The sequence below is a fragment of the Phyllostomus discolor genome, chromosome 1, assembly GCF_004126475.2.
Source record: "Phyllostomus discolor isolate MPI-MPIP mPhyDis1 chromosome 1, mPhyDis1.pri.v3, whole genome shotgun sequence".
Taxonomy (NCBI): Eukaryota; Metazoa; Chordata; class Mammalia; order Chiroptera; family Phyllostomidae; genus Phyllostomus; species Phyllostomus discolor.
The window spans coordinates 105,567,961-105,582,602 of NC_040903.2; the positions used below are offsets into that span (position 1 = coordinate 105,567,961).

The following is a 14,642-nucleotide window of genomic DNA, read 5'->3' on the forward strand; positions in this document are numbered from 1 at the left end:
CCTTTCATATATGTGTCTGACTTTATGCCACTGTTGGTTTTATTTTTTGGTAAATCTTTGATCTATTTGGAATTGTAACAAGGATTAAGTTATTAGGGATCCAGCTGTTTTTCTTCAGATTAAATGGCTAATCCATACAATTTATTGAACTAGCTCATCACTTTCCATTGATTTGAGATGGCAGCATTCATCATGAACTATTCTTTATTAAGAGGGACCCCCCCAAAAACTGGAATTTATTTATAAAAAATTGTATATTCTTACATGTTTAAACTTCAGTCACCTTCAAAGTACTTTCCATTTGATGCAGTACACCTATTGAGACATTTTTAACCACTGCTCGTAAGAGTTTTTGAACTCGTCAATTTTGAAGCCTTTTAGTGCTTGTACCATTTTTTGTTTCACCTCTTCCACATTGGCAAAATGTGTCCCGTTGGGGACTTTTTTCTTCTAGGGAAACAAAAAAAAAGTCATTTGGGGCAAGATTGGGTGAATAGGGACAGTAGGGCATGGAGGCCATGCTGTTTTGAATCAAAAACTGCTGAACACTCAGTGCGATGTGGGCAGGTGAGCTTGTAAACCCCCCATCATGAAATGGGCAAATGCTCTGGACGAGTTGTCAAAAAAAAAAAAAAAAAAGCTTACTGAAGCTGAACACAGCCTCTCACAACAACGCCACTGGTACAGATGAGTTCCTAGAACACACATCTAGTGGAATAAGCCTGTACTCCAAGGGGCCTGCCCTCCAGAAGATAATTCTTGTTTTGGGGTCCCCCCGTTCTATATGATTTCTTTTATCTATTCCTTTGATCTTTAGCACTCTCTTCCTAGGCCAATCCCATACTGTTTATTTATCCTATCTTAGTAATATGTTTTAATCCTTAGTGTGGTCAGTTTCTGATTTTTATAAGGCTTATACCTTATAAAGCAAATTGTCTAATTTTGTCTGTGAGGGTCGTTTGACCATTTCTTTTTTTTTTAAGTGTATATGCACGTATATTTTTTTAAGATTTTATTTATTTTTAGAGAGGGAAGGGGGAGGGAGAGAGAGAGAGAGAGAGAGAAACAATGTGGGGTTGTTGGGGGCCATGGCTTGCAACCCAGGCATGTGCCCTGACTAGGAATCGAACCTGCAATGCTTTGGTTCACAGCCTGCGCTCAATCCACTGAGCTACGCCAGCTAGGGCGACCATTTCTTTAAATGCTTCTATCTAGTACATCATATATAAATTATTCATCTTTGCCACTATAATTCATAACTATGAATAAAATATGTTGGGTTAATATCCATGAAAAAATAGCAGGTGATTGCCATAATACAAGAGCTTCAAACTGAGGAGCTGCATAAGTGTTTGTGATATTCCTTAACAAGTTTTTTTTAAAACCTACCTCATGGACTAGTAGATGTGGACATGCCATTTCTTACTCATATAACAGGGGAGTACACCAATGGTGGCAGGTCAATGCAAGAGAGACTGTACCCTTCGTCAATTCCAAGGCTGTTTTAAGGGGTCCCAGACTAAGAAGGCATGTGTCCTACTTGTGACTCTAAATTACATAAACTCAGTGTAAAGAAAAGGTCAAGAAGCAGTCACAGAACAGGGTGCCACTTCCAAAAGGGGATAAAGAGACAGTTATCCCCATTTCCAAAACAATACACATTCCTTCTGGCCAAGGCCCCCTGATCAGCCTTCAGTCATGGGTGGGGGGAAAGGACCATGTGCATTGACCCCCAAAATGCCTTAAATCTATTTAATAATATTTTACCAGTCAGTAAATCTGTGCTGAAAGTTCTGGTATCCATCTCTGTCACTGTCATTAGTCATATAATACATATAATATTTATCTCTTTATTTTCATTTGTCTCTTCTGGTCTGAAAGCATTTTATAGCTTGCAGATTTGCTTCTTGGTAGGCTAATTTATTTTAATAACCTAAAGTTTGGGAATTAGGATAATGTAAGCATAGTTTTTCCATGATGGTAGCTCTATAAATACTATGTCACAAATTTTTTTTAAACATATAAAGGCTATAATTTTATTCATTTTTTTAAGATTTTTTATTTATTTATTTTTAGAGAGGGAAGGGAGGGAGAAAGAGAGAGAGAAACATCAATGTGTGGTTGCTGGGGGCCATGGCCTGCAACCCAGCCATGTGCCCTGACTGGGAATCGAACCTGTGACACTTTGGTTCACAGCCCGCGCTCAATCCACTGAGCTACGCCAGCCAGGGTACACATTTTTGAAAAGCATTGTTTTTATGGAACCCTACAAATCCCTGGTTTCAACTATACTACAAAGCTGTAGTAATCAAAATGGTGTGGTACTGGCGTAAACACAGATATATACAGGGTCTGGCAGAAGTAATGCCTGCTCAAGTATGGTTGGTAGGATAATAATATGGGTGTAATAATTTATAGTTTTAACTTTGACATTTTGCCTAAAATGTCATATGGTGCACTTGAGTGCAATAATGTTATGTTACAGAATTACATGCTAATGATTTTGCTGTAAAAGAGGGGCATTATTTGTGCCAGACCCTGTAGGTAAATTGAACAGAATAGATCCATGATATAAAGCCCAGAAATAAATCCATGCATATATTGTTAATTAGTTTATGACGAAGCCAAGAACATACAATGGGGAAAGGATAGTCTCTTCAATAAATAGTGTTGGGAAAATTAGACAGTCACATGCAAAAGAATGAAAATGGACCACTATCTTAAACCATGTACAAAAATCATCTCGAAATGGTTTAAAAATTTGAACATAAGACCTTAAGCAATAAAACTCTGAGAAGAAAACATGGGGGGTAAGCTTCTTGACATCGGTTTTGGCAATGATTTTTTGGATTGGACACGAAAAGCAAAGGAAGCAGAAGCAAAAATAAGAGGGGCTACATCAAACTAAGAAGCTTCTGTACAGAAAAGGAGCCATCAATAAAATGAAAGGCAATGCATGGAATAGGAGGAAATATTTACAAATCATGTATCTGATAATGAGTTAATATCTAAAATGTATAAAGAACTCATACAACTAAATTAAAAACAATATAGTTAAAAAAAATGAGCAGAGGAACTGGAGAGACACTTTTCCAGAGAAGCCATACAGATGACAGATGGACAATAGGCACATGAAAAGGTGCTCAGCATCACTACTCATCAGAGAAGTGCAAATCAAAACCACATTGAGATACCACCTCACACCTCTTAAAATGACTCACCAAAAATAAAATCTTCAAAAAGAAAAGAAATAAATGTTGATGAGGATGTGGAGAAAAGGGAACCCTGGTACACTCTTGGTGGGGAATGTAAATTGGTGCAGCCACTATGAAGAAAACAGTATGGAGGTTCACCCCCCAAAAAACCCTGAAAATAAAACTACCATATTAATCCAACAATTTCATTTCTGGATATTTATCTGAAGGAAATGAAATGACCATGTTGAAACGGCATCTGTACTTCCATGTTCATTGCAGCATTATTTACAATAGCCAAAGTATGGAAATAGCTTGTCTCTATCAACAGATGAATGCATATAGAAAATGTGTTTATTAATACACATACACACACACAATATTATTCAGCTATAAAAATGAATGAAATCCTGCCATTTGCGACATTATGGATAGACCTTGAGAGGACGTTATACTAAGTGCAATTAGTCAGACAAAGAAAGACACATACCATATGCTCTCACTTACATGTGGAATCTGTAAAAATTAAAATGGACTCATAGATACAGAGAACAGATTGGTTGTTTGCCAGAGGCAGGGAGTATAGACAAAATGTGTGAAGGTGGTCAAATGGTACAGACTTTTAGTTATAAGATAAATACATTCTGGAGATGTAATATACAGCATGGTGACTGTAGTTAATAATGTATATTATAAAATGTATGCAGAAACTCAAAAAATAAATACTAAAAAATATTGTATATTTGGAAGTTGCTAAGTAGATTTTTCAAGTTCTTATCACAAAAATTATTTGTAATGTGCGATGATGAATGTCTACTAAATTTATTGTGGTAATCAATTTGCAATATATGCAATGATATATATATATATATATATATATATGTCATCATTATATTGTGTACCTAAAACAAATACAATGTTTTATGTCAATTGTATTTTAATTTTAAAAAAGCAAGCTCTTTCCTCATAATTTTGTCATAAGATTATGCCAAAAATTAGCTGCCAGTTATCTAGATTTACAGCTGAGTCCTAAGTCATATTCTAGGTAGAAATGCATGCATATGAATTGCTACTTTAAGAGATTTCACACATCAGACTTCTATGGTTCCAGTTGTTTAGGATTATTTCTGTTCTATTGTTTATTATAACTTCTATGAAAAAGTATTTCCTATAAGGTGTCTTTACATGAATAAATGCTATCTACCCTTCTCTTAGCATCCAGATATTATAAACAAATTTTTAAAAAGAGAGAATTCCTCCAGAAAATGCTGTTGTTTTTATACATAAGTGTGGGGAATACCATATACCACATCCTTTTACGAAATTTATAATGTTCATTAGTATATTAAAGGTTTTAAGAGATCCCACAACAAAGGCCTTTAACTTTCTTTGCCATAAGATTTTACCAATTGATTTGACAAAGGTCGGCCATTTCATATAATATCTAATCCTGCAAAGCTACTATTCAGTGAAACAAACACACTGTAGTAATTAAACACTATCCAACCAGCATTAAGGAAACTGTTATTCTGATTTTGAAGTAGATTAAACAGATGCTTTTTTTAAAGATTTTATTTATTTTCAGAGAGAGTGGAAGGGAGAAGGTCTAGGAGAGAAACATCAACATGTGAGAGAAACCTGGGGACCTGGCCTGCAACCCAGGCATGTTCTCTGACTGGGATTCAAACCAGTGACCTTTGGTTTGCAGGCTAGCACTTAATCCACTGAGCCACACCAACCAGGGCCAAATGCTGTCTTTAAAAAAAAATGTTATTAAATGTATTGGGTGACATTGGATAATAAAATTACATAAATTTCAGGTGTACAATTCTGTAATACATCATCTATATACTATATTGTGTATTCACAACCCCAAGTCAAGACTCCTTCCATTACCATCTACCTTCCCCGTACCCTCTTCTACCTCCCCACCCACTCTTGCTCTGGTAATCACCAACAGCATAATGTTCAGTGTCCCAAAGCATTATTTGAATTTCATTTAGTGGTAATGTTCTCCCCTATACAGTTAGAGAAACAAAGGTATAAAGATGCATTAGGTTGCTTGCCAGAATACATACAATACTGAGAGAAACTGGAACCAAAGCCCATATGTCTAAATAATGATTTATAAACCCTGTTTACAAATGGACCAAAATGCAAATTTTACAAAAGGGGGGGAGCACATTAATATGGAACCCTACAAATTCAGTGTTTTGGGATATTGGCTGAAACATCTATATATTTGTCTGCAAAATTGCCAGATAAAATAAGAATCCTCGTTTGCAGAACAAAAAGAGTTTTACTCTGTTTTTTCTTTTAGATAAACCTTCAGTTGAGTAAGGAGTTTTGGAATTTGCTGATTGGAAAATGAACAAAGAAATTTTATATTAAATATATAATTATATTAATCTGTAAACAGACATGGCTTGAACAAATAGAAAAAAATCTTTCAAGACCATGTTTTTAACAGCAGCCACTAATACCTGTTAAATATAGCTATTTTGTATTTAAGATAGTTGCTTTTTTTTTTTTTTTATTTGCACCTGAGGACATGTTTGCTGATTTTAGAAAGAGGGGGAGAGAGAGAGAAAGAGAGAGAAACATCGATCAGTTGCTTCTTGTAGGTGCCCCAACTGGGGACCAAACCTGCAACCTAAGTATGTGTCCTGACTGGTATTGACCTTTTGGTTTATAGGACAGTGCTTCAACCAACCTGAGCAACATTGGTAAATCAGTCACACAGGGTTGGTCAGGCATTTAATTATTCATTGAGCATTTATAACAGCAAGCATTATAATGCCTAACTTAAGAGAATTGGCTTTGGAATTGGATCTGGTTCAAATCTTGGCTCTACTACCTATTTGCCATATGACCTTGGAGAAGATACTTAATTTTCTGAACTTCGGTTTCTCCATCTGTAATTGGCATAATAATGATGATACAAATAGCAGTTTACATTAATTGAGCATTGTAATATGTGATAAGTTATTATTTGTACTTTATACAACAATCCTTTGATAAAGTACCATTTTCACATTTTCAGATGAGGAAACTTAGACACAGGAAAGTTTTAGTTAGTTACACAAGGTCACACAACTAAGAAGTGATATACTCTAGATTGAAACCCAGGAACTCTGAATTTTCTTTTTGGCCTATAGAACTAGCTTGTTGCAGACTCATTCTGCCAAGAACAACTAAAAAGCAAAGTAAAATGTATTTTAAAAATCCTTTTGGCTTTCGAGAAGTACCAAGGGAGCTGGAACATCAGAGGGCCACCATCCTGAAGTGAAGGGAAGCCTAGGGAAGTCCACCCAATATTCATTGTGACGCTTCCCCTTAGTGTTTGTGCTGATTTGTTAAGTTGTGGCTGAGAGACTAAGAAAGTGAGTAAAAAGTGGCCACCAAAGAGTGGAGAAACTAGATGATCTTATAGATCTGTTAATCTTCTAGATCTAATGGACAAAAATTTGGGGTCATGCCCCAACAAGGATGAAGAACCCTGTGAACACACCAGCCCTGATTAGGGCCAGTGAAGTATGATGGGGCCAGAGTGAACCAGAAATAGACAAGGCCTCTTGAAAATTGAAGCTCAGCATCAAATCAGCTCAGTTTGTGACTGGTATAGATAATCTGCCCTCACTCCTAACTGCCTTCTAGCAGTCTAAGTGAATTCTCTCTGGAGGAATATAACATTCAGATCCTCAAATTATCTCCTTGATTTTTCATAAACAATATCTGGCATTTAGTGACAAATCATCAGGCATACCAGGCAACCAGGCCAAATTATTGAAAACCAAGAGATATAGGCAGTAGAATTATCAGGCTCAGATTTTTAAAATACCTGACTAATACATTCAGAAATTTCTTTAACATGATGAGAAACTTCAGCAGTTAGAAATTATGAAAAGGAATCATGAATATTTTTATGATAAATAGTGAATATTTTCAAACTTAAAATGGAAATTAAAAATTTAGTAGATGAGTTTATCAGATACAGATAAAGGATTAGATGTTTTGAGAAAGTAAGTAGAGAAAATTTCTCATCAACAGACTTGCACATAAGGAAAAGACAGAAAGGGTAAATTTGCGCAGTATACACAAATGGATGTTTTGTGGAGTTTAACTTATACGTAGAATTAAAATACTTAACAGCGCAAAGATGGGGCAAGAGTAAATGGTGTTAGTGTTCTATGGTTCTTTCATTGTCTGGATGATGTATAAAGTACTAACTTAATTTCTACATTCTAATCTCTAGAGTAAGCAGTAAAAGAACAGTAATATAATATATAAATCACAGTGGGAAAATGAAATAAAATATTTAACCAAAAAGAAGGCAAGAAAGGAGAGAAAAAAAGGAACAGAAGAGAGTAAGTAGTTCAAATAGAAGTACAATATTTAAGTTCAAACATTTAAGGAACTATGTTAGATGTAAACAGACATGCTGATTAAAAATATAATCAAATCTGATTATTTTTAAGACCCAATTATATACAGCTTCTAAGAGTTGTAGGTTGAAGTTAAGGATTATAGAAAAGTTGAAACTAAAGAAATGGGGAAGGCACACACAGAACTGTGCACACTTAACTAAACCAGCCCCTATGCTTGTGCCATGCTGTGGCGTGCTGGTGAAGTGGTCGCTAGGTTTAAGTCAGATCATCTTTAAGCACGGGCATATATACATGTTAAGTAACCAGTACACTTAACTGCTAGGTTTAAGGCGCTTTGTTTCTTGACAATATTTTTCCCCCATTTAGAGCTGATACAGCAAGGACTGTGTCTTGCACCATTGTATTTATTTGTCTCAACTTGCTTGATTTTTCAGTAGCTTCTTTATGTATGCATTTTATCTCTTTAAGTTTTATATTCTAATTTAACTCACCTACTGTAATGGCTATTATCTCTATTTTAAATCTGCTTCGTGGTTCCTCTGCCTAATGATAATTTGAATTATTTTATGCTGAAGTAATCTCCTTTGACTACTACCTGTAGAATTTCCAAACTAAATGATATTTTTCTCTTTCTTAAAATTTTCCAGGCTTTTAAGAAAATGTTCAAATTCTTAAGAATTATTCTTTAACAAATTATTATTCATAACAAATATGGATATCCTCAATCATGTTAGTTGGCATGAGGGTTTTTTGAAGAATAGGTAGGGATGTGATTTTTTATAAGATAATACTATAGAAATAGTTAAAAATTTTGTCTGGACCTTTGCTTTTGTATGATAGTCTTAAACATTGATTAGAGAAATTTAAGAGACATCTGTTCTGTCTCTGATGCTTCATTTAGTTTTTTAGGAACTCGAACTGAAGGAGAAAATTAAAAATAATCTTACCATCTCAGATCCGAATCACCCAAAAGTAGTTAGTTTCCCTAGACAACCAAGTTGGTGTAATTCTGAGCTGAATTTGGTCTCCTACCCATATGTTAGTGGGTACATTTGGATCTTTAGAATGCTCTGAGCCTTTCAGAAATGACTAGACTTAAAGAGGGCTTTTTTGGGGTTTCTTTCTCCTTTAGAATATAGGAAATAGTCAATTTGGTGGATAGTAATAAAGCTAAGTATCTGTATCCTTTTCTTATGTATTGAATATGAGGCTTAATTCTGGGGATTTTAAAATAAACTGTTTCTCATAAATTTTACCTGATATTAACAAAACTGTATGAGTTTTTGTAATTTAAGTAATAATTTCTTCATAGCAAATCATCAGACCTGGATTATCAAGGATGTTAACCACTAGAGATGGAAGACAGAACTCAATCATTGTGGGTTTCACACCTGTATTCATTACTGTTCTTTTCATTTCTCTTTGAACAGGTTATTCCTTTCAACAGCTTTTGATGAAACACAGGAACATACTTTTACTTGAGCGATTGTCTTAAGTTAAAAGGTGTAGGAAAGTTAAATACCAGATTAATGATAGCCATGTTGTATTGTTTAATAGGCAGTGAAATCGGCTGTGCAGACCATTACTGTTGGAGGCGTGAGCACATCACAATTTAAGACAATTATTCCTCTGGCAACTGCTCCCAATGTCCAGCAGATCCAAGTGCCTGGAAGCAAGTTTCATTATGTCCGACTTGTTACTGCCACAACAGCCAGTAGCTCAACCCAGCCAGGTAGTCAGAATCCCAGTACAAACACTCAGCCTCTTCAGCAAGGTTAGTAACCATTTTTTAAAAAAATAGTAATTAATGCTTTGAACATTACTAAAAAACATCAGTCCTTGCTGAAATCCTGATTAAGTATGGCATTTCACTTGAGAGTTTGAGTCAGCAGCTGTTATAAAAATCAGTGAAATAGAATCGTGGTTTTATATATTCTGTTTGAAGGTGGTACGCAGTGTGCTGTACCACCAGATAATCATAATTATTCATCAGTTTGCAGTTGGTCATTTTATTGCTAGTTTAAAAGCCTACTATTTATGCCAGTGGGATAAATTGAGATGGAACCAAATTATTTATCTTATTTTCTAAACTATGAAGATGCTTGATAAGGTTTGGGTGAGCTGAAATGACCGGTAAAATGATAAGTAGGAATTTATATCATTTACATTCTTATTTTGAATCTGTAATTGCTAATAAAAAGCCATTGAAATGTTCAGTTATTTTGCTCACTTGTATTTTTCCTGGAAGGTATTTCTGTTTATATGCTTTCCATTTTCTGATAATGTTTAATCCTTTCTGCCACTTGAAACCCAGACTCATGCATATAACCTTTCTCCATATTTATACTTTAAAAAGTGAATGTTATAAAAGAATCAGGGCAGTTTATAATTTAGGGCCTAATTTTTTCCCTTGGAAGACTGCTGCATATTCTAGTGACATCAAAAAGTAGTTGATGGCAAGTGAATGATTTATTGTTTACTGGCTGCAAATAGAATTGAAGACCTATTCTTTCCCTTTCATTAAGGAATCAGAGGGTTGGAGCTATCTATTGCTGATAGCTACTTTACCTAAGGGAAAGTCTATTTTGTAAATTAGTGATGGAAAAAAATGGAGGGCTCATGAGGGGAACTATTTTAGTGTATATTCCATTAAAATTAGACATGTAATTATATTTTCAAATCCCTCTTTAAACTGATTGTGGAAGAAAATCCACGATCAGTAGTCTTAATGAGAGGGAAAATAAAACATATTGCTGACTAGGGGAATCAAATTTTATATTCTCTTAATACTTAAACTTAGCAGGATACTAACAGAAGTATAGGGTTGGCCAAAAAGTTCATTTGTTTTTTTCTGTAAGGTGGCTCTAGTAGCACTTAATTGTCTTTAACTTCATTGGAAACAATTTTGTTAGACTGTAGTGTGACAGCTGTCATATTAGTATGCATTTAAATTAAAAACTTAATCAGAATTGGAGAATTTTGTGTAGCCATTTTAATATTGAAAATGAAAGAAAATGTGCAACATTTTTGGCATATTATACTTAATTTCAAGAAAAGTAAAAATGCAATTAAAATACAAAAAAAATAAGATTTGTACAGTGTTTAGAGAAGGTGTGGTGACCAATCGAACATGTCAAAAGTGGCTTGCGAAGTTTCGTACTGGAGATTTCTCACTGGGTGGTGCCCTACGGTTGGGTAGACCAGTTGACATTGACAGCAATCAAATCAAGACACTGAGAGCAGTCAACGTTATACCACCTACGAAATAGCCAACATATTCAAAATATCCAAATCAATAAAGTTATTGGTGAAAATGAAAACTGTCTTTTACAGAAAAAAAAAACATAAGGACTTTTTGGCCAATCCAATATACAAATTCAGTTTCCTTAGATACCATAAAGCAGTCATTAGATACAATTGGTTATATTTTATATGTGTGTTTGTATGTACACAATATGCTGAGTGTCCATTTCCATGTAATGTTAAGACTAATTTACTTATTATCAAGAATAAACCTTTGGTATAAGCAGAAAAGGGAGCTGAAGATACAGGAAGAGCAAAGGGATGGGTTAGGCATTTCATAATTCTAGTGTATTTATTGGTGCCTTCTTTTCTAATTATGTGTCTGATTTTCTGCTTCTCTCTACCTCTCTATTCTCTTTGTCTCCTGGAAATTCCTTATTTCACCCTCCTCCCTCTTCTACTTCTCTGCTCTTTCCTTTTTTGCTTTCCACCTTCAACTTTCCTGCTCTGTTCTCTTGTCTCTCTGGCTCCTTCTCTTTACATAACCTCTTCCAGACACATACACTTACTACTCATGCGATTTCCCTTGTAACCACCTGTATTTTTCTCTTTTTATCTTTATCTTCTAGCTCATAAAAGATCTGGGTATATATATTATTTCACAGGAATAATGAGTTAAATTTACAGTTTTTATTAAGAGATAACACTAAATAGTTGCTCTAATTTATCAAATGTATCATTATGCTTTTCTAATGAGTGATTTACTTATGCCAAAGGGAATTGAGCTCATTCTATACATTTTCCCACTAAAGCCATACAAAAATCGGTATTCAAAGGCTACAACTGTTAATTGGCAGGAAGACCCAGAAGAGTACTTGGTTAACCTTTTTAGAATATAATATACCATCTTGGTGATGGGGGAAATCAATTTAAGAAATTAAAAAATCTTAAGAACTTGCAGGAGTGGTTTCTGAAGTATGGAAGGGGCTGTTCTGAAAGGATTGTTCAGAATTCCTGTTAAAGACTAAAAAATAAAGGATTATGCCAGCTTCTGTGAAAACTGCAATAGTAGTAATATTAAGGAGGATGAGAAATAAGGACTGCTAACTTACTGTAGAACATTAATTTGACACCCCCCCCCACCCCGCAGATAATTTATAGTGTTCTGTTTTCTTCATTACCCAGGTTTCAGTTAAAACTCAGAATGCAGATGCCAAGCTAATGTAAACCCAGAGTTCCCAAATTTTCTAACTCTTTGTGTGCACTCCAGCACAGGGACAGTTACCCTTTATTATCCAAATAAGAATTATCTGAGCTTGAGGACAGGCCACACACTCCTTTCCCATTATTTCACAGACCATTAGGAAGTTCTTACATTCTTCTAACTGAACTAGTTTCATAATTGCTGTTCTATGTGCTAGTGAGGTAGGGAGTCCACTCTTCTTCTATGTGCCAAGCATGAATTCAGGTTTTTTATTTACCTTTTAATTCCTTATAGTATTGCCAAGACCAGTCTATAATTGTTATTGAACTTTACTAAAGATAAAGTAACTGAGGAGAATTAAACAGAATAGGAAACTTTCAAATCAGGTATCAGATGTCGCTGCTTCTATAATTTACGGTCATACACTCTTTGTATAGCAGTTTTATTGAGATGTAATTCATACCTACTGCAAACTTCATCCTTATTAAGCATACCATTTAGTTTTTTGTGGGGTTTTTGTTTTTTGTTTTTTTTTTGTATGTGTATTCAGAGATATGTTTATTACCACTAATCATACACTTTCTGGAGGTTGCTTTCCTTCCCCTTCTCCCTAGGTTGTCACCTTGCTACAGGATCCTGCTCCCTTTTAGGTCAGAGTACTCTAATGTTCTAAGACTCTCACCTTTTGGTCTTCGGCCATCAACCCTCCCAGCCTTTCTATCAAAGAAAGACTGTTGTTTTTTGTTAGTTAGTTAGTTTTATGGTTCAGAGCAATTTAGAGCCCATTTTCTTAACCTCTGTCTTCCAGACCGGTCTCTAGACTGTTTGCATAAATAAAACCTGAAGGAATTTTCTTTCTGTCTTTCTAAATCCCCTTTTTACACTCCAGAAGTGGCAGTAGGCAGCATGAACGTGTTTCTTTTGGTCCAAACATGACAGGTGTAGTGCCAATCTGTCTCCTGAGTTTCTTCATGGCATTTCTCTGTCAGGTTTCATCTTTCCTTTAAACGTTCTCTCCCCTGAAATTTTAGCTTTAATAGCTGTCATTTTCCCAGCTACTTGAAAGCTTAGCAATGACTTTTCTTCCCTTAGACTTACATTTTCTACCATCCAAATGATTGATAATTCATGTCCTTTCACCTCCACCATTTTTCTGCAGCTGATCTCTTCTTTCCATTCCCAGTGCTGTCACCCCAGATGAGACCCTCATTTTTTGAATTCTTCTAATTTTCCTTGTTTCTTGCAACTCCATTCTGTTTTACACACTGCTTGCAAACACAATTTCTTTCTGTCTATTTCAATAGTATTTCTACCCCCCTCCCTTCCCTCTCTAAAAATAAATTAATAAAACCTTTAAAAAAATAGTATTTCTATATTTTAGAACCCTTAGAAACTCCTCATTGTCTACTGAATTAAAAGAACAGGTTTCTGCCCTGGCTGGTATGGCTCAATGGATTGAGTGCTGGCCTGGGAACCAAAGGGTTGCTGGTTTGATTCTTAGGGCACATGCCTGGTTTGCAGGCCAGGTCCCTAGTAGGAGGCACACAAGAGTCAACCACATATTGATGTTTCTTTCTCTCCCTCTTTCTTCCTCCCTTCCCCTCTGTCTAAAATAAATAAATAAAATCTTTAAAAAGAGGGAGAGATTTCTACCCTAACATTCAAGGTCTTCAGAGTGGCTGCAGTCTGTCGCCTTTGTGCCTGTACTTGCCTACTTTAACCCTAGATTCTAATCAAATTGTTCTGTTCACCAACATTTTGTGAAATGTTTTGCAGCTTCCCAGCATCCAGCTTCCACTTCTCAAGCTTCATCCTCAGCAAGGCATGTCCTCCAGTCTGTGTGCCCTCTCTACAACCTGTACACACAGATCAGGACCCTCCTCAGACATAATGCCCTCAATGTGTTATTTCCATATTCCCATTCTCTGCCAGTCACCTATATTTTCTGTCTGCTTTGAACTGCCACAGTACTTTCTCTTTTTATTTTAAACAGTATTTATTTTATCTGGATACTGTCTAATCAGCTCTACTTGTATGCTATCTCTTTGAGCGGGTATCTTATTCTTTAGTTTCCCTGGAGCTCTGTCCACAGTGCCATTTATATAGTAGTAATTGTAGTAATACAATGATAATGTCATCAGTCATTTACTGAGCACTTACTATTTGTTGGGCTCGATTCTAATAAAAATTTTGGGGGGATTTTATTTATTTTTAAATGGGGGATGGAGAAAGAGAGGGAGAGAAGCATCAGTGTGTGGTTGCCCCTCTTGAGCTCCCTACTGGGGACCTGGCCTGCAACTCAGGCATGTGCCCTGACTGGGAATCGAACTGGCAACCCTTTGGTTGGAGGCCGGCACTCAATTCACTGAGCCACACCAGCTGGGGTCTAATAAACTTTTATGAATCAACATATTTTATCCTCGTACTCTTTAAGAGAGATACTACCTCTATATTGCAGATGGAGATACAGGCAGAGAGAATTTAAGCAGTTAGAAAGTAGCAGAATTAGAATTTGAACCCCCAGGGTTTGATGATTTATAAGAGCCCATACATATTCTTAACTTGCATGCTATGCTGCCTTTTATTAAGTACTCTAAATAATGAATTACATAA

General features: G+C 35.6%; 1 protein-coding gene across 6 annotated transcripts in view; it reads left to right on the forward strand.

Moving 5' to 3' along the window:
* Window positions 1-14,642, forward strand: part of LIN54 (lin-54 DREAM MuvB core complex component) — a 72,488-nt gene that overhangs the window by 42,054 nt on the left and 15,792 nt on the right. For all 6 annotated transcript variants that reach the window (XM_028505561.1, XM_036027219.1, XM_028505562.2 and 3 more), the window contains exon 5: window positions 9,140-9,356. In XM_028505561.1, coding sequence (XP_028361362.1) covers window positions 9,140-9,356 — 217 coding nt within the window. The remainder of the gene's footprint in view (window positions 1-9,139; window positions 9,357-14,642) is intronic.